At 39.9% G+C, this 19,011-nt stretch overlaps 1 protein-coding gene and 1 long non-coding RNA gene across 2 annotated transcripts; one reads left to right on the top strand and one right to left on the bottom strand.

Annotated features, from left to right (window-relative positions):
* Positions 1 to 1,081: 1,081 nt before the first annotated feature.
* LOC115929054 (serine-rich adhesin for platelets-like) lies at positions 1,082 to 8,542 on the bottom strand. Its single transcript, XM_030997176.1, has 6 exons — positions 8,507 to 8,542; positions 7,776 to 7,842; positions 5,712 to 6,074; positions 5,007 to 5,378; positions 4,307 to 4,684; positions 1,082 to 3,368 (listed from the first exon to the last, which is right to left on the bottom strand). Exons 1-6 carry the CDS (start codon positions 8,540 to 8,542, stop codon positions 3,100 to 3,102), a joined length of 1,485 nt encoding a protein of 494 aa, XP_030853036.1. The 3' UTR covers positions 1,082 to 3,099.
* Positions 8,543 to 12,784: 4,242 nt separating this feature from the next.
* LOC115929384 lies at positions 12,785 to 15,288 on the top strand. Its single transcript, XR_004066457.1, has 3 exons — positions 12,785 to 13,048; positions 13,631 to 13,883; positions 15,149 to 15,288. It is a non-coding gene; the product is annotated as an uncharacterized LOC115929384 (long non-coding RNA).
* Positions 15,289 to 19,011: the final 3,723 nt, after the last annotated feature.

Below are 19,011 nucleotides of genomic sequence, written 5' to 3'. Positions count from 1 at the left end.
GGATGAATAGTTATGAAGATTGTTATGGTGAGGATGATGTTTAAAGGGAAAGTCCACCCCCAAAATAAGTTTGTTTCGATAGAGGCAGAATAATAAGAAAATCAGGTGAGTGAAAGTTTGAGCAAATTCTGAATGAAAATAAGAAAATTATGAATTATTGAAGTTGTGATCAATCAAATACAAATTGGCAACTCTGTGACTTACTATACGAGCTCTCCTTCATTTGCTTTGTGCATAATATTCCATAAAATCATGTTTTCTTCGTTAGTGATGACGGAATATATATTTGTTCCTTGCAGGGGGAGTATAGAAACATATTTGCAATTATTATATTTAGGGTGCATGTATGGTTGAAATTTTTCTTGAGGGAAAATGAAAATTTTAGATTTTTTTAGTACTGAGCAAATGGAAGTTGAGCTCGCATGATACGTCATAGAGTTGCCAATTTGTGTTTGATTGATCACAACTTCAATAATTCATAACATTCTTATTTTCATTCAGAATTTGCTCAAACTTTCACTCACCTGATTTTCTTATTATTCTGCCTCTATCGAAACAAACTTATTTTTGGGGTGGACTTTCCCTTTAATTATTAAAGGTGAACTGTATTTTTTGGGGCTGATGTGGCTCGATATTCAAAAAGCACATGGTTGCTATCATTGGTATAGAGCTTTGGTCCAGCTATTTAAAGGGGTCACCCATCTTGCGTGTGGATGTAATGCGAGAAGACGATACGATCAAGTTAGAGACGGGTGTGGGGTGGGGGCAGTATCTTCTTTTAACTTTGCTTCCCCCCTCGTTTCTCCCCTTCTCTCTCTCTCTATCTCCATCTCTCTCTCTCTCTCTCTTTCTCTCTCTTTCTCTCTATGTCTCTCCAAGATTCCGCCAGCCGAACCGTCACTCTTCCCACAGATCCTAAACCTTAACTGAGATTATTATATGCAACAATTCATTTTTGTTTTCTTCTTCGGATCATTTTACTTCTCCACGAAGGTTGGCCCTAGGCCTGTAACGCACAAACAACAGATTATTTTAATTTTGTATATATCTTTTAAATAACGACAACTAAAATCAGATTACATTTTTCACAAGAGAATTGTTTTAATAAACAGTAGAACAAAGATGAAAAAATCGGACTTGCGATGAGGCTCGTACAATTTGTCTCAAGTCACCAGCAAGCAGACATGTAGAATGTTCTTTAAAAAAAAATCAAACTCATTTAAAGCCATATAGATTTCTGATGAGCCCCCCCCCCCCCCCCGTTCCCATCACACACACGCACTCACACAATTTTTTGACTCCACATTTTGAAAAAGCAAGGTACTGACAAAGCAAGGTACTGACATGATGCTATAACAAAAAAATAACTCAAATGAGAATTGAATTAGCTTCCACTTTTTAGCCACGAATTAAATTATTTTTTGTCAATATGTTTCAATTTAATCCTTACCGAATATTTGAATTTATTTATTTGAATTTAATTTATTTATTCACCACCATTGAAAGCATTGACACAAAAGATATATAATTGTACAATGACAATGTCAATATAACATGAACATAAACATGACATGAATTAAAATAGATATTTTACAGCAATAAAGATTATAATAAATAACAATTGAAATAGTTATAGTTATAAGTAGTGTTAAGAGTAAAACAGTAAATTACTTTTTACAATGAGTTTGTGATCGATGGTAAAATCGAGTAAAAATAGCACATGTGCTAGTCGAGCCTGACTCTCGTTATCTAAAGCCTAAAATAAAGTTTATAGAAAAATACACGATGGGTTTCCAAATCCTATATTATGTATACTACTACAATTTAAAAAACGAGACTGGTTGCTATATACTAATATCATGGTGTTCACCTAAGAGTAATTTTGTGAGTTTTTACGAAAATTAGATGTCCTTGATCTCTCAATGTTTAGATTAGTAGGAAGCATATTCCAAAAATTACTTCCAACAAACGAAATGCAACATTTTCCTTGGTCTGTTTTGAATAAAGGAAGACGTAATTGTCTACCCGTTTTTTGTCTATCGTGGAATATCCATGTGGTATCATAATGCAATATTGTTTAAAGGTATGAGGTAATCGTTCATTTATGAAATCAAACATAAAAGTACAAATAGATAATTGATGCAATTTGAAAACATTCATGCAATTGGAGGTCATGAAACAGTGCATTAGCATAAGATAGATAAGCCTATCAAATTTATTCCATTCATCATAAAAACAAAACATTTAGATACACTAATATACAAAATCACAAGATATATAGTCAAAGTAAACAAACATTACATAAAATAATAGTACAATATAAGGTGATCTGGACAAAAACATAGAAAGGTGAGTATTTATGTGAATGAGGAGGCAGCTAGAAAGGAATTGCCTTATTGGTGCAGACAGCTGCCACTTACAAAAAACTGAAAATTTGAAATTAGGATAAGAAGAGAGTACGATGTGGCTTGAAATTTATACCACGTACAGCCATCTTTTTTAGTATACATATAGTGGATTACATATAAACGTCTTTGCAGAGACGGTATACAGCCTTACAGGAGTGAAATATGTACACACTATAATTCATTACTGTATATGTCCTTTAAATGGCTACATAGGCAGGGGCGTTACTTTAACTAGGCGTTGTGGTGTGCGCCTGTATGAAAAATGAAAGTTACAAACTGATTCAGCCGAGGACGCAGGTTCGAAATTGAGTCACATCTTTCAGATGGTGACGTTTAAAGGTCGTTCCTCAGACGTAAATAATCATATCTGATTGATACACGTCTGTAAAAACACAATAAACACACACGGCATTACTAAAGGGGGTAACACGTAACCCCCCCCCTCCCTTTCAGATGTTATGTTGGGAAATGTGGAATCTTTCTAGCATTGTCTGAAAATTGCAACATCAAATTTGATAATTTGACGACCGTTTTTAAAAATAATCTTTCCATTAAAATCTCTGCTGGCAGTTCAAAATGTTTGTTTGTTTTTGTGTTCCGGAGTTATTTGAAAATTAGGGCTAACTAGTCGGCAATTTTGCCACCCCCACCCTCAGTTTCCAAGTGGTCTAGCGGCGCCCCTACGTGCCTTCTAGAAACATTCCTGATCTTCAAGAAGTGCCGAATAGAATTTAGCTCCGGTTCGCCTTTCAAAAGCATATGTAGACGTCGCCAGACATTCCTTGCCGAGTAAGCACGAACCCTCGCAGGCGATGTAAGTATAACACGAGCAACGGACATCAGCAAGACACAACTGACTGCATCTGATGATGGACGAAACCGTGTATGACGACAGAACATAGGCATCGATGAGGGCGACATTGCTGGCCAGTAGTCGGAAGTTTTTGAAGATCGTGTGACCTGTTTCAAGGTTATAAAGTTAAAGATAAAATCACCAATATGAGTATGATTTTTAACGAATTCATTGTGAAATAGTATAGATATATATATTGACTGCTATGAGAGGCATCGCTTTTTCTATAGGCCCAAGGAGACGTTACATGACCCCGAGGCGGGGTGTAACAATGTAAGGATGATACGTCCCCGAGAGCCAGTATAGAAACAGCTATGCTTCAAATATTAAACAGTCGATATATCTTTTATATACCGAATTCACACAAAAAAATATTCAAAGAAATCTTACCTTATCCTTTTCTTGAGTAAAGATAGCTGGTTATACATCACAGAAAATCTGAGACACTGTCTGTAAATCTTCGCTGGAAAGTTGCCTGAATGTTACGATCATTCGGGAATCGCAGACAAAAAGCACTCCATGGTATCCGTGCACGCGCTCGCTCAAAGAATTTTTTTACACGTAAACCAATTGGGATCCAGCAACATTTATTTATGCGGCCCGTTACCCGGGGCAACGGGCATCTTTACAAAAAAAACTATCGACCTATAGGCGGGCATGCGGGCAGCTTAAAAAAAAAATTATTGACCGTTAGGCGGGCATGGCTAAAATCACGTGGCGTTAAAAAAGATGTTGCATTGCCCTTTGCCACCGACCGTATTCGGGTTGTAGGGTTATTACCCGCGGAGACGTTGTAAGGAAGGTAACGGGTATACATACATCCTCGTAATGACACACGAGGCGTTATTGTTACTGCGTCAGTGATTTGTTTGGTCTTCGATCGACGCGCCATGGGATAGAGATACCGTACAGTTGCAAATATTAGGTTTAATTACCGTTGTATAAGGAAAATCCATGAATCGAAACAACGCCATTTGTGCAGGTGGGAGGAAGAGGGTGGGTGGGAGGGGGGGGGGCTGTCATGCTTTAAACAAAAATCATTTACCTCTGTCCCGAGAAGATGAGCGACATGTAGTCGAAGATATTGTCTGGGTTGTGTGTATTGCCGTTGTTGCAGGAGTGGTATCGGTTGCCTGTTCAGAAGTAAGCGAAGCAGCATCTGTTGATCCTTGCCCTGTTGTTGATGTTGAGGATGCATGTGATGTTGGTGTTGTTGACGCTGGACTGCTTGTTGTCTCACTGGTCGCAGCATCGGTTGTTGACGAACGTTGTGTAGAGCCACTCGTCGTGACAACATTATCAGTCTGAGTAGTGGAACTGGACGTTTTGGATGACGTCATTTGATTTGGTGTGGTTTGGGTTGAAACTTCGGGAAAAGTGACAGCGCCTGGTGTTGTTTGCTGTACAGAACTTGATTGGATACCTGTTAACGTTGAAGTATATAAATAGCGAGATATTTGTAATGAAAATGATGACAAATCTCAAAATAAAAGATGGAGATTAGGCACAGAACATTTTCTTTACTTGGAATTCGTCGTTAAAATAATTGTTGTTATCATCAATGAATTGTAAGGCAGAAAAAGAATTTGCTTCAAAAAATCTAAGACAACTATATCCTAGATGCATTGAATAAACTGAATGTAAATACTTTTCTGTATATCACTGGAAAAATGAAAAGCCCATGAAAATTGAATTAAATCAATTGATATTATTAAAACTGCTATGGACCATCGGTATATATTCACCTCCTTCTTTCTCGCAGATATAACGGTGCTTGTGATCATTTTCAAATTTATCATCCAACCATTGGTATGACTTATTCGGTTCTATAACGAAACACTTCCCTCCTTCATCCAGAGTCTTTTCGTCACTAGCTGCGAAGTTGTAGTGGGTCAGACTCGAACCGTCCAGCCAAGTCACACTTGATAATCCTATCCAGTAATCCTTGTTTGCAAGGGGTAGGTTGTCCACCAGAAATTCTTGTTCGTCCTCTGATCCGATGTAGACAAGATGCATTCCAAGGTCGGCACATGATGATTTTGACGAGGCGAAATTTGAATTGCTTTGCGAGAAGTGATAACAGGATTCGTCATATTCAGTGTGGCCACCGGTACACGCTGCAAAAGGAGACAATTAATATGAAAAGGGGTATATTAAATACACATTTTCATTTGATTGTGTGCTGTACAATAATTGAATATCAAACAAACCAAGGAAATATTACATTGTCATTATGAAAAGAACGTTGGCTTCCCAGTAAGAGACAGATCCGTTGTTACTGTGCTCGTGCGCCTGTGATTATGAATTTATTTTTTTTCATGATTATTTTTTTTTTTTTTTTTTTTTTTTTTGGTAGACAAGATTAAATTTTGCCTTTTAGAAGTCTTAGAAAATGAAGACCCTCAACGTGCAGAAAATCACCGAGTTTCTACTTAATATTCTGTACTTACCGGCACTGTCTTCTTTTTCGTTTTCACAAATGTAATAGTTCGAACCGGAACACCTTTGGTCATGCCATTGATAGCTCCATTCATCCGCCATTCGGAAACAGATTCCTCCATCATCAAAGACATATGCAAAGTTGTTGTAGTCCAAGCTTGAGCCATCTATCCAGGTCACTTTTGATAAACCTATCCAATGCTTCTCACTACCAGATATGGTATTCTGCATGAAGTTTTGTTCTTCCTGTGACCCTATGTAGACGAGATGCATTCCAAGGTCCTCGCAGAACGATTTGGACGACGCGAAGTTTAACTTGCTTTCTGAGAAATAATAACACGACCCGTCATTCTCGATTTGACCAGATTCACAAGCTGCACAAAAAAAAAGAGACAGGGAGACATCATAGCCGAGAATGGGAAGAAGAGATGAATTGAAGATTATATGAAGGGAGTGTGGGCACAGAGAGGGAGAGGGGGAGAGAATGAGAAAATGAAAGAGAGAGAAGGAAAGAGAGAGATAGAGAAGGAAAGAAAGAGAGAGTTGGGTTGTGAGATCAGAGGGAGGAAGAGAGAGAGAGGGAGGGAGAAAGGAGGGATGAAAGCGTTATTGATCTAATAATGATCACGGATTTTAGGTTCAATTTCGTAAATTACATTTTCATCATATAAATATCCTTATTATTATTATGCCATACATAAAACTCTCGGTTAATTCGCTTAAATGGAAAAGAGTAAAAACGATCGGTCGCCAGAAATATCAGATGATTACAGCTAGAGGCAATTTGTGGAAGTTCACATACTTATGTAGGGGCTATTTTCTCTTATCCTTCCCAAACTATTTACAATACAATACAATACAGTCATTTCTATAGCGCTCTTACAAACTAGGCCTAACTGTTGTTTCACAGCGCTTTACATAAAACAAATTATCGAAAAAGTTGTTGATCACGGTCAAAGAGGAGAGTTTTGAGATATTAATATGGGTCTATTGTTATTAGTTTTTTCCGGTATATTTTTTAGCCTTTTTCTATAAAAAAAAAAAAAAGTTTTTAAATATGAGAAGAAAACAATATGGCAGATCATGAATTAATAACGACAAAAATGTGATGGATGAAATATTACTATTTAAACAAAGAGATGAAAAATCCAGAAGAGAGATTGCCGGGGAAGTTGTAATGGCCCGGTTCCTCTGGCCGATGGACACAAAACGTATGCATAAAGGACACAGCGGATGAGCAAAATTTCGGGGGTGGCTCCATCCGTTTTCTTCCGCTCCAGAAATGGACAAAATTGGCAAAAATTGGCGAAAACAGAACGGAAAATAACGGACGTGGGTAGTAGGTAACGGGGATGTTAAACGGATGTTCATCGGAAGCCTAGTGGATGAAAGCGGATGGAAGTGGATGACAGCTTTGAATACTTTATATACGAGATGCATACGCTTACATCCTTTCTATTTCCGTGCTACTAACGATATATAGACGTTCCATGTACCTTATCTGTCCTCCCTATTTCCGTTTTTGGCTGCAGCGGATGTGAGTTGCGAGGATGCCCAGAGGATGCAGAGAGGATACAGCGGATGTTTAACGGATGATAACGGAGTAGAACGTTTGTTGCTCGTATTTGTCGCGGATTTACATCGTACACGGCGGAAGTTCATCCGTTCTAAAAGTTTTGTGCAGCTCAAAACTTTTTGCGCGGATGAAATCACAGTGGACGGATGCTCGATGGATAGAGCGTATGAAACACGTATGCAATGAGTACACAACGGATGCATAGCGTTTTCGAACGGATGGCAAGATGTTTTTACGTTTTACATCCTCTTTGCATCCGTAAGTGCAGTGGGACCGGGCCTTAAGCAATTTAGATAATAAGTAGCAAAGTATTATATTGTAGACAAAAATGTGTATTTTTCTTTACAATAATACTTGGCTTTTATTTATTTTTACCACTATGTTTTGACGTTTGAATGTAAATATACACCCCAATCGAGGCACACTGCAAATAATCGATGTTATAGACATTTATGGATGAAAGAAAGGTGGTAATATGAGACCTTATCAAGTTACTCACCTAGATCAGCAGTCACTGGGCTGTATTGGTTTAATATAACGAAGATAACGAAGAAAGATAACTCCATCTGCACAATTATAAAATAATAATAATAATATTATAAGTCACATTTGTATAGCGGTTAAAACTACGTTTCTAAGCGATTTTACATTGTAATTATCATTACCCCGGTCACTGGATTCGATTGCTAATCAACACATGATAGTCCACGCCAGTGGCGGATCCAGGGGGGGGGGGGGGCCCGGGGGGCCCGGGCCCTTCCCCCCTTGAGAAAAAAATCATGTAAAATCACGTGATTTTTTACCTTTTTTGGGGGTTGGGCCCCCCCCCTGGCGCTCAAGGGGGGGGGGGTGCAAATTGAAATTTTTTTTGAGGATCAAAAAAAAAAATGTGCTCAAAATGTGCAGACAACGACAACTCTACTAACGACTCTTATCATTACATGATTTATATTTCATGATAATTAAACCTGATGTTATGATTTTAAATAAAATAGATACAAAATGACAATGGTATTACTCTGGAATAAGAATAAGGAGATATATACGAACAATACCTTCCCAACGATTCAATTCAGATATTACACTTTCACAACAAAGAGGGTGTTTATATATTTGCAATATGTGCTTTTCTTATATATTTTTTCAAATATGATTTTGGAAAACAAAACATTACTGAATGTAGGCCTTTGCCATATGAACAAAATTGTCCTTATGTATACAAATACATACCTCGATCTTATAGATGTCTTGCAACTCACCGACCATCGATACTTCCACTAAAGTATATCCTCTCGCTTGGACGAGCTTCAGTTCAAATGCATTCTTCTAAAAACATCAACAAGTATGACATTAAATCCATCATAATATTGATTCAGGGCCTATAATACACCAAATCATAGTCATTGAAAATTGATTAAACCACGCTTTCCGTGCATTACTTTTATAATTCTGACCCACATTTTCCATTATAATATCAATGATAGATCCCGCACCTGACGTCAAGAGTGATGCAGGTAGTATTTGGTCGGCTATTTTCCTAATTGATGTCGGTGATACAATAAACCCCACTAGACGACCGGGCGATGGTAGGCCCTTTGTTAGCTAATCCAAGCAGGTATCAACTTTATCTCCAGATGATCCATTCCGAATACCATGGCAAAGTTCGATATAATAGTGACTATAATACTATTCTTCGATGAATGTAGAGGGGATAGAAATTTGCTATCGATCATTCAATAGTACTGGAGGATGAATCTCTTTGAGGTGAGGATGAAGTGCCGAAAAGTGTAATGACCCTGTCGGGTCGGGTGGTCGGTTTACCCGACCTTTTGTAGAAGCGTGCTCCTTTATTCACGAAATTTCGGGGGTAATATTTGTGAAACAAACCCAAATTCTCATCTACATAATGGTCCTGTCCATTTTACCCGACACTTTGTGTGAAAACCCTACGGCAAATCTACGAAAGGTCGCATGACCTTCCGCTTTCGTTTTACGAAAGGTCGTGTACGTAACGCCAGGCACGTAGCCACGGGGGGAGGAGGGGGGGGGGGGGAGACCCCCTTCTTCTTTTTTTTTTTTACCTCGATCGATTACATGTATGTGCCCCCCCCCCCGAAAAAAAACATCAAACTCTGGGCTACGTGCCTGCGTAACGCGACCACCCGACCGGACGCGATGACCTGCATGATTCGTAGTAGGCCTAAGCCCTTAAAAGCGATTCTGTGATATGTGTCCTGTACGACTTAAATTTTGTTTCCGTTTTCTTAATCTAAAAACTAAAAATTTAAAAAAAAAAATCGTGAAAATAATATTATGACCATGGACTTATGGCAATGATACCAAATTTAGGTAATTATCCATGGTTTATCTCAAGCTTTTTATTTTATTTGATTATATATTATATTGTGCCGAAATAGAGGAGTTTTGTAGTCCAGTGGATAGGTCTGCGGAACTGTGGAGAATAGTGTACGGGGTTCGAATCCCTTCCATAACACTATCGTCCTTTGGCAAGACATTACTCTACATTTGCCACACTCCACCCAGGTGAGGTAAATGGGTACCTGTGCGCTGATAACATATGCCGTTCGGAGCCAAAGCTAGGGTAATAAATTTCCATGATGTGTTATGCGCTGTACAAAATGGAATATTATTATTATTGATAGGTGAAAGTCTCATTCGTATGGGACACATTTTACGGAATTGCCTACCCCCCCCCCCCCCCCCCCCCCCCCCCCCCCCCCCCCCCCCCCCCCCCCCCCCCCCCCCCCCCCCCCCCCCCCCCCCCCCCCGTGGTTTTATCATAGTTTCTCGCCAGTTTCGATACGCTTCTGCACTGGTTAGGCCGGTGCGCGAATTTTTTTTCCGTACTCGAGAGGGCAAATACCCCATGTGCGCATGCGCGTGGACTTGTGATTTCTCTGCTACTTCCCATACGAAATGTACATGTATTCGCATGTACTGTGCACGATTCGCGTTCTACAAGTAAACGATGGCATAGTAGTCTTCAAACACAGACTCTGATTTGCCAGTTTGACAAAACAATTACGCATATATCGTGCGTAGCAATAGTACTAGTATTCAAGTCTGAGTAGTTGTATGATTCAGACATTTTAGTGCTTACAGAAATGCATCCCAAATTGAATAGCATGGTATAGTAGTCTGCAAGCACAGACGCTAATCGGACAGTTTGACAACATAGTGTCTTGAGTAGTGCTTTATATTCAAATATGTGTAGTTTTATGATTCAGACCCTACTGGTGCGTGTATTGGAAAGGCATCTCAACTTGCAGAGTGGCATAGTAGTCTGCAAGCACAGACGCTAATCTGACAGTTTGACAAAATAGTGTTATTCAAGTCTGAGTAGTTTTATGATTCAGACCCTACTGGTGCGTGTATTGGAAATGCACCTCAACTTTTAGAGTGGCATAGTAGTATGCAAGCACAGACTCTCCTTTGACAGTTTGACAGAATAATATAGGCCTATTGTGTATTGAGTAGTGCTTTTATTCAAGCTTTTATTCAAGTACACAAACTTGCATAAAATCACTACTCATCAATACACAATATATTATTATGTCCTTGCAGACTACTATACTACACTCTACACATTGAGATGCATTTCTAACGCACGCACCAGTAGGGTCTGAATCATACATCTACGCAGACTTGAATAAAGTACTTCTCAGCACACTACTAGTATGTTGTCAAACTGTCAGATTAGCGTCTGTGCTTGCAGACTACTATACCATTCTATACAAGTTGGCGACTTGAATAAAGTACTTCTCAGCACACTACTAGTATGTTGTCAAACTGTCAGATTAGCGTCTGTGCTTGCAGACTACTATACCATTCTATACAAGTTGCAATGTATTTCCATATGCACTACTGGGTCTGAATCATACAACTACACAGACTTGAATAAGCACATCGCGACACATACGCATATTGATTTGTCAAACTGGCAAATCAGAGTCTGTGTTTGAAGACTACTATGCCATCGTTTACTCGTAGAACGCGAATCGTGCACAGTACATGCGAATACATGTACATTTCGTATGGGAAGTAGCAGAGAAATTATAAGTCCACGCGCATGCGCACATGGGATTTTTGCTCTCTCGAGTACGGAAAAAAAATTCGCGGCCGGTGTCATAGGCGATTTGTTCCGTGCAGGCGATCGGTTCCTCCGGAACCGATCGCCTGGATATGTACCCGCCGATTTGTTCCGGATTCGTAGATTCGTTCCGCTAGTCACAGGCGATCGGTTCCGGCCAGGCGATCCGTTCCGAATCTCATCGGAGAGCGTGCGTGCTCACGTATTATTGAATACACGCCATGGTACACCCCTAAAGCAAAATGAACTATTCTGGTCGGCCTTTGCAACCAATCAAACTTCTCCAAATTAGCTACACCAACGATTGCCAATTTGAGAACTTTGTATAGAAATGCAGATTCCCGTTGTTCAAATATGTTGATAATTGCGGCCAATGATTGACCACAAACAGCGCCGTCGCGAAGCGACGGGGACTGGGTGGTCTAGCAAAAAGGGCAGTTGTTGCCATAGGCTTAGTTTGCCTGTAAAAGCAGATGTCGGGGTGTTTTCTAATCAGGCCTTCTAATTTGGTTTGAATGCTGCTTTATATGATATCGTGTTACGTCAACCACCTATTACCGGGCTTCGATCACCACAGAATCTAATTATGCATGTGCATGGGCTGCATGCATGATGTACATGTAGACTCTAGTTTAAATGAAAGAGATGCGGGGTGGGGTGGGGGGGGGGGGGGGGGGCCGGGGTCAACACAAAAATATTTCCAAAAAAATAATATTGGTTTTCATTGCAACAATAAATACAAAAGTATCAAGATAAAGCTAAAATTTATTTTTACCATGTTTATTCGACACAAGTAATAAAAATATACGCGATTATATAAGCAGAAACGTTCGGCCAATGTCGGATAAGAACGGCGGCTTTCGAACGTATCTGCGAACGAGTCGATCCAGTAGATTCGTTCCGAGGAACAAATCGGCGCGCCGATTTGTTCCGCGGAACCCGGAACAAATCGCCTACCACACCGGCGGTGCATACCGATTCGTGAAAGAAACATAGAGGGGAGAGAGAAAGACAGGCAGACAGAAAAAAAGAGAACATGAGAGAGAGAGAGAGAGAGAGAGAGAGAGAATAAGAGGGGGAAAGAGGGGGAGGGAGAAAGAAAGAGAGAGAGAGAGAGAAAGATAAAGAGAGGGGAGGGAGAAAGAGAGATAGAGAGAGAAAGAGAGAGAGAGAGACAGAGAGAGAGACAGAGAGAGAGAGAGGGGGGGGGGGGGGTAGAAAGAGGGAGAGAGAGGGGGAAGACCCAAATGGGAATGGGGGTCGTTATAGCGCAGAGTTGATTTTTTTTTGCATTATGACGTAATAATCATTTATAATGAAACTTGGAGGAGTGAATGCGCGCGCATCAAATTGTCATGCCAACGACCCGCTTGAGTAGCCCATCCTATAGCACAGTCGACTACAGCTAATAAGATTTGTGATTTCGCAGTTGTGCGTTGAGTTCAAATTTATCTTGACATGGTGAAGGATAGGAGCAGTAAATATGGAATTTCACCAAACCGAAATAATGGCTCTGATCAGCAATAATCAAAGTGGTACAGAAAACAACATCCAACCTGAGAAAAAGACACTTGGAAGTTGCATAAATTGGACGCTTTTTAAACACCTTATACTGCTAGTTTCTCTCGTAGCTATTGGGATTTGGCTCCAAACACCGTCAGGTAAAATGGGAACTATAATCATCATTATCATCATCATCTAATTTGTTATCATCATTCCATCATCGTCATTGCATCTATATCGTCATTATGATGATGATGATGATGATGATGATGATGATGATGATGATGATAATGATGATGATGATCATCATCATCATTATCCTTATTATCATCATCACCATTATAAATATCGTCATCATTACAGGATGAGTAGCAGTGTAATGACATTTACGAACAGGGTATGATAATATCGGGCAAAATAATATTTGAAGAATAAATAAATTGGAAACTATGGGGTGAATAACAGTATAAGCATACTATAAATTTAACCACCAAAAAATAAGACCAGGAAGTAAACACAAAGTCATGTGTACTGCGGCAGCGCGGGGCTGGAATTGTAGTTTCCTCGCCCCCTCCCCCGCAAATTATGAAAATACTAACATTAGGGCAACTGTCACTTCGATTTTTCGGGCAGCTGATGGGTACGTCTCTTTTGTAACCTGTAATATCCTGCCTAATATTTCATGTTTCAATGACAAAATTACATTAAAAGCACTCACTGTTTCTTTTTATTTTTCACAGACGCATCAGAAGGCTTACGCAACTATGATGGAGTTCTTTGGGAATTCTGCGGCTACGACCCCGTAGCGGGAACGCCCCGTGACTCCATGTTCCCCGTCTACCATCCGGAGAGTGCCACCGTGCCCCGAGGGGAGGCCCGTAGGACAAGATTCAGGGAGAGATTTAGCTTTCTTTGGACGGAGACGATCGGGGCACCTAACTCTTTTCTCTGTGTTATTGCATCCTACTGCCTGTAATACTATAAATGAACTAGGTATGCCTACTTTTCTTACTTTCATCCCCTTGTATTCCCGATAATGTAGTAAATGATAGTGATCGAGGGAGGGGGCGAGCCTGCCCCTACTTTTACAAATCGTTTGCACGATGCAGATATTTGTTGTTGCAATGATCTTCAATAGTTTAAAAACAGCTTTACAAGTATTTTGTAAGATACTGCTAAATAAGACGACGGGGAATCGTTTCATTTATTTTAAAGCTAAAGCAATTAAACTATATCCTTCATTGTTGAACTTATGTCTTGCAACCTATAACAAATTGTGCACCATATTTCACTAGATCCTTAAGATTGGTGAATAATCAGACATCGAACTATTGTAGAATGTGGAATTGCAGCGACGTAGCGGAGGGGGTGGCGGTTTAGGGTTATGCTTTTTGATTAATAATTCTGTCTGACATTGCACATAAGACAAGATCGTAAAGATTTCCAAGAAATTTAAGGTTGATTTTAATCCCAATAGTCATGGTCGCACATTTCAATAGGAAATGAAATTGCCTAATTTTTTTATTTGTAGCATTCTTTATTGCATTCATTTAGTACAAATGAAATATCATACATCTTTATTTTAATTGACATACATAAAAAAATGTCAACATGTAAAGAAATTGTCAGCCCTCAGTAATACATAACATAATTAAATACACAGTAAATAATGTCTTCAAATTAATTATACTGAATGAATAGTAAAGATCAAAGCCTCCTCCTCCTCCCCAATCCACCGACAAACAACAAACACAAAAAACAACAACAGACAAACAGAAAGAAGAGAAGAGGGCAGTCTATAGCGGCAGAGAACAGAGCCATCTACACAGAGTTTGGCCAACTTGGTTTCACTGGGTCATTACATGGCGTATATTCGTTTGTTTAGTGCTTGCCCAACAAAGCAGTAGTCGCCATCTTGTGACCAACTCGAACCGGGTTGGCCAAACTATGTGTATATATGGCTCTGACAGAGAGCAGCTAACTCCACGCGAACCCGCCAAACCCCACCACTCGTCATCCATTGTAATGTCCTCACTTTTCATAGTGTATAGTGTCAATGTATTTCGCTCGGTGGCAATCTTTCTTTTTCTTGTTTACTTTTAAGCAACTTTTTTTCCTATTTTTGCAATACTTGGAAGCTTTCTTTTCTCCCTACTAAGCTTGATGTTGACTTTCTAAAAGCCGTTGCGATCGCGATCGTGCCAAGTTTTAACATACATGTTTTACTGTATGATTTCAATTTATCATTTTTTTTTCAGTGGTTAATCGACTCATACTACGTCATAATACAAGGGACTGCATGGCTGTGACGTCACAATAACTGCTGACTTCACTTTCATTGGGTGCATGCCATCTTTACCGGAAAAAAAACAGAAGACAAAAATGAAAGGAGAAAAAAGAGAGTCATGGAAAATCACAAATCGTACGAGGATTTCACACCCAGGATACTAGCTCGGCCACGAACTCTTTCAAGAAGATATGAGAGAGAGCTAAAACTAGAAATTTGCCAAGCTTGATATACAAGTTATTTGCCATCATCAAGGATTATTGATCATTCGACATAAGGTCTTCTCTTTTGGTTTGAAGGCCTCTTTGATCTGGACCATGCATGAAACAAATACCAAAATAATAGAAGTTTGTTTGTTGAACTTTAATACAGATCAGGAGGCATCTCAATACGATTGGATTTGAATGCTAAAAACTAATAAATTCGACAACTCTATTAAAAAATTGTCTAATTAACAATAATTGTCGTTAAAATTAAAGGCTGTTTTGAGGACATAATCTATATTTCCCGTTACAATTGTCAAAGCTTCGTTGTACTGTTTAACCCGTATATTAAATCAATGTCATTATTACCAAATTCCATTTGGAACACAAGCTTGGACTGTCTAGTGTTTTTGGTGAAGAGTGTGAGTGGGTGGGGCAGGGGGCGGGGGGGGGGGCTAGCGGGGGTGTGGCCGTGTTCTCCCAATCAGAGAGAGCTCAAAATGGGCCAGTACATGTAACTAGTACAAACTATTTAGCAAAAGACCTAAAATATGAAATATTTTCCCCACAGTTAGAGATTAAAATATTAAATTCCTTGCCAAAGGACATTAGTGCCGGAACTTGAACCGTGAACTATTTGATCCACAGTCCGGTGACATATCCACTAGACAACGACAACTCTACTAACGACTCTTACCATTACATGATCTATATTTCATGATAATTACACCTGATGTTATGATTTTAAATAAAATAGATACAAAATGATAATGGTATTACTCTGGTATAAGAATAAGGAGATATATACGAACAATACCTTCCCAATGATTCAATTCAGATATTACACTTTCGCAACAAAGAGGGTGTTTATATATTTGCAATATGTGCTTTTCTTATATATTTTTTCAAATATGATTTGGGGAAACAAAACATTAATGAATGTAGGCCTTTGCCATATGAACAAAATTGTCCTTATGTATACAAATACATACCTCAATCGTATAGGTGTCTTGCAACTCACCGATCCTCGATACTTCCACTAAAGTATATCCTCTCGCTTGGACGAGCTTCAGTTCAAATGCATTCTCCTAAAAACATCAACAAGTATGACATTAAATCCATCATAATATTGATTAAGGGCCTATAATACACCAAATCATAGTCATTGAAAATTGATTAATATAAACCACTCTTTCCGTGCATTACTTTTATAATTCTGACCCACATTTTCCATTATAATATCAATGATAGATCCCGCACCTGACGTCAAGAGTGATGCAGGTAGTATTTGGTCGGCAATTTACTAATTGATATCGGTGATACAATAAACCCCACTAGACGACCGGGCGATGGTAGGCCCTCTGTTAGCTAATCCAATCAGGTATAAACTTTATCTCCAGATGATCCATTCCGAACACCATGGCAAAGTTCGATATAATAGTAACTATGTATTATTCTTCGATGAATGTAGAGGGGATAGAAATTTGCTATCGATCATCTAATAGTACTGGAGGATGAATCTCTTTGAGGTGAGGATGAAGTGCCGAAAAGTGTAATGAACCTGAAATTGATATTGGTTTCGTTTCTAGAATGCAATGCACTAGTTTTAAAAGTTAATAGCATTGGCGTATCCATTAATCGTTAAACAAGAGGAAAATCGCGAAATGTATCGGTAGAAACCCACTGGTAATGATATACTCCTTAGCAGGGCTTAGTTCGAATCATCGGATCATCGCGTCGGGTCGGGTTGTCCCTTTACCCGACCTTTTGAAAGCATGCCCCTTTATTCACGAAATGTCGGAGGTAATATTTGTGAAACAAACCCTAATCCTCATCTACAAATGGTCCTGTCCAACTTACCCGACACTCTGTGTGAAAAGGCTACGGCAAATCTACGAAAGGTCGCGTACGTAAACGCGACCACCCGACCGGGCGATGGTAGGCCCTTTGTTAGCTAATCCAATCAGGTATAAACTTTATCTCCAGATGATCTATTCTGAATACCATGGCAAAGTTCGATATAATAGTAACTATGTATTATTCTTCGATGAATGTAGAGGGGATAGAAATTTGCTATCGATCATACAATAGTATTGGAGGGTGAATCTCTTTGAAGTGAGGATGAAGGGCCGAAAAGTGTAATGACCCTGTCGGGTCGGGTGGTCGCTTTACCCGACCTTTTGTAGAAGCGTGCTCCTTTATTCACGAAATGTCGGGGGTAATATTTGTGAAACAAACCCTAATTCTAAATGGTCCTGTCCAATTTACCCGACACTTTGTGTAAAACCCTACGGCAAATCTACGAAAGGTCGCATGACCTTCCGCTTTCGTTTTACGAAAGGTCGTGTACATAACGCCAGTCACGTAGCCACGGGGGGAGGGGGGGGGGGGGGGGAGAGAACCCCTTTTTTGTGTTACCTCGATCGATTACATGTATGTGCCCCCCCCCCCCCCCCACCCCCAACATCAAACTCTGGACTACGTGCCTGCGTAACGCGACCACCCGACCGGACGCGATGACCTGATGATTCGTAGTATGCCCCTTAAAAGCGAGTCTGTAATATGTGTCCTGTACGACTTAAATGTTGTATCCGTTTATTTAATCTAAAAACTAAAAATTTCGTGATAATATGATAATGGACTTATGGCAATGATACCAAATGGAGGTAATAATACTTGATACTTGATGTGGTAATCCCTGAAGCAGCTTTTCCAAGCTATACTGGGATGGGATGTGTTGTGACAGCAGGTGAAGGTGCAGACAACAAAAGGGTGTACAATTGCTTTATACAGTAAAATAGTGACGTGCAAGTAAAAATAATCATGCTGCTATATGGTTTACAGCATTCTGGAACCTACATGAGGTTCCAACCCTCTGATGACAGGGAGGGCGATCATCTGGAAAGCAGCAACTGATGGGGCAGTAACTGCAGTGAATGGTAGTTGATTCCAGATGCGAATGGTGCGGGGGTAAAATGAGTACTTGTAGGAGTCGATTGTTGCCTCAGGAACAGAGAGCTTGAGTGTGTGGTCTCTTCTGCCGATGTATGTAGCTTTGGTTATGAGGTGAGGAAGACAAATGTTGACTAGCTGGTGGTGTATTTTAAAGAGCATGGTGCTTTGTGCTAGAAGACGACGTGTGTGCAGTTTATCCCATCCCAGCTGGGAAACAAGCCCTGTAGCTGACGTGGATCTTCGGTAGTCGCGGTAGACAAAACGAGCAGCTGTTTTCTGTACCCTTTCCAGACCTTCGGCAGCACCAGAAGTGTGAGGGTTCCAGGCTTCAGCGCCATACTCTAGCTGCGGTCGAACCAGGGCTGTGTATGCTCTTGATTTCACATCCTTGGTGCATGGTGACAGGGTTCTCCGCAGCAATCCAAGGGTTTTGTTGGCCTTGTTCAGTAGGAGTTGGCAGTGTGTATTCCATCGAAGGTCCTTGGTTACAGTTACCCCGAGATACTTGTACTTGTCTATTCTGGGTATTATCTCGTTGGAAATCTGGTAGTCATGCTGTATTGGTGTTCTTTTCCTCGTGATGGTAAGGGAGGCGCACTTCTTGACATTGAAAGCCATGGACCATTTCGCTGACCAGTCAGACAAGGTTTGAAGGTCTTGCTGAAGGATGGAGGTG

The sequence above is a fragment of the Strongylocentrotus purpuratus genome, unplaced genomic scaffold (genome assembly GCF_000002235.5).
Source record: "Strongylocentrotus purpuratus isolate Spur 01 unplaced genomic scaffold, Spur_5.0 spur5_scaffold_4, whole genome shotgun sequence".
Taxonomy (NCBI): Eukaryota; Metazoa; Echinodermata; class Echinoidea; order Camarodonta; family Strongylocentrotidae; genus Strongylocentrotus; species Strongylocentrotus purpuratus.
The sequence above is the reverse complement of the archived record's forward strand: the minus strand, read 5'-3'. Positions and strand labels throughout refer to the sequence as shown.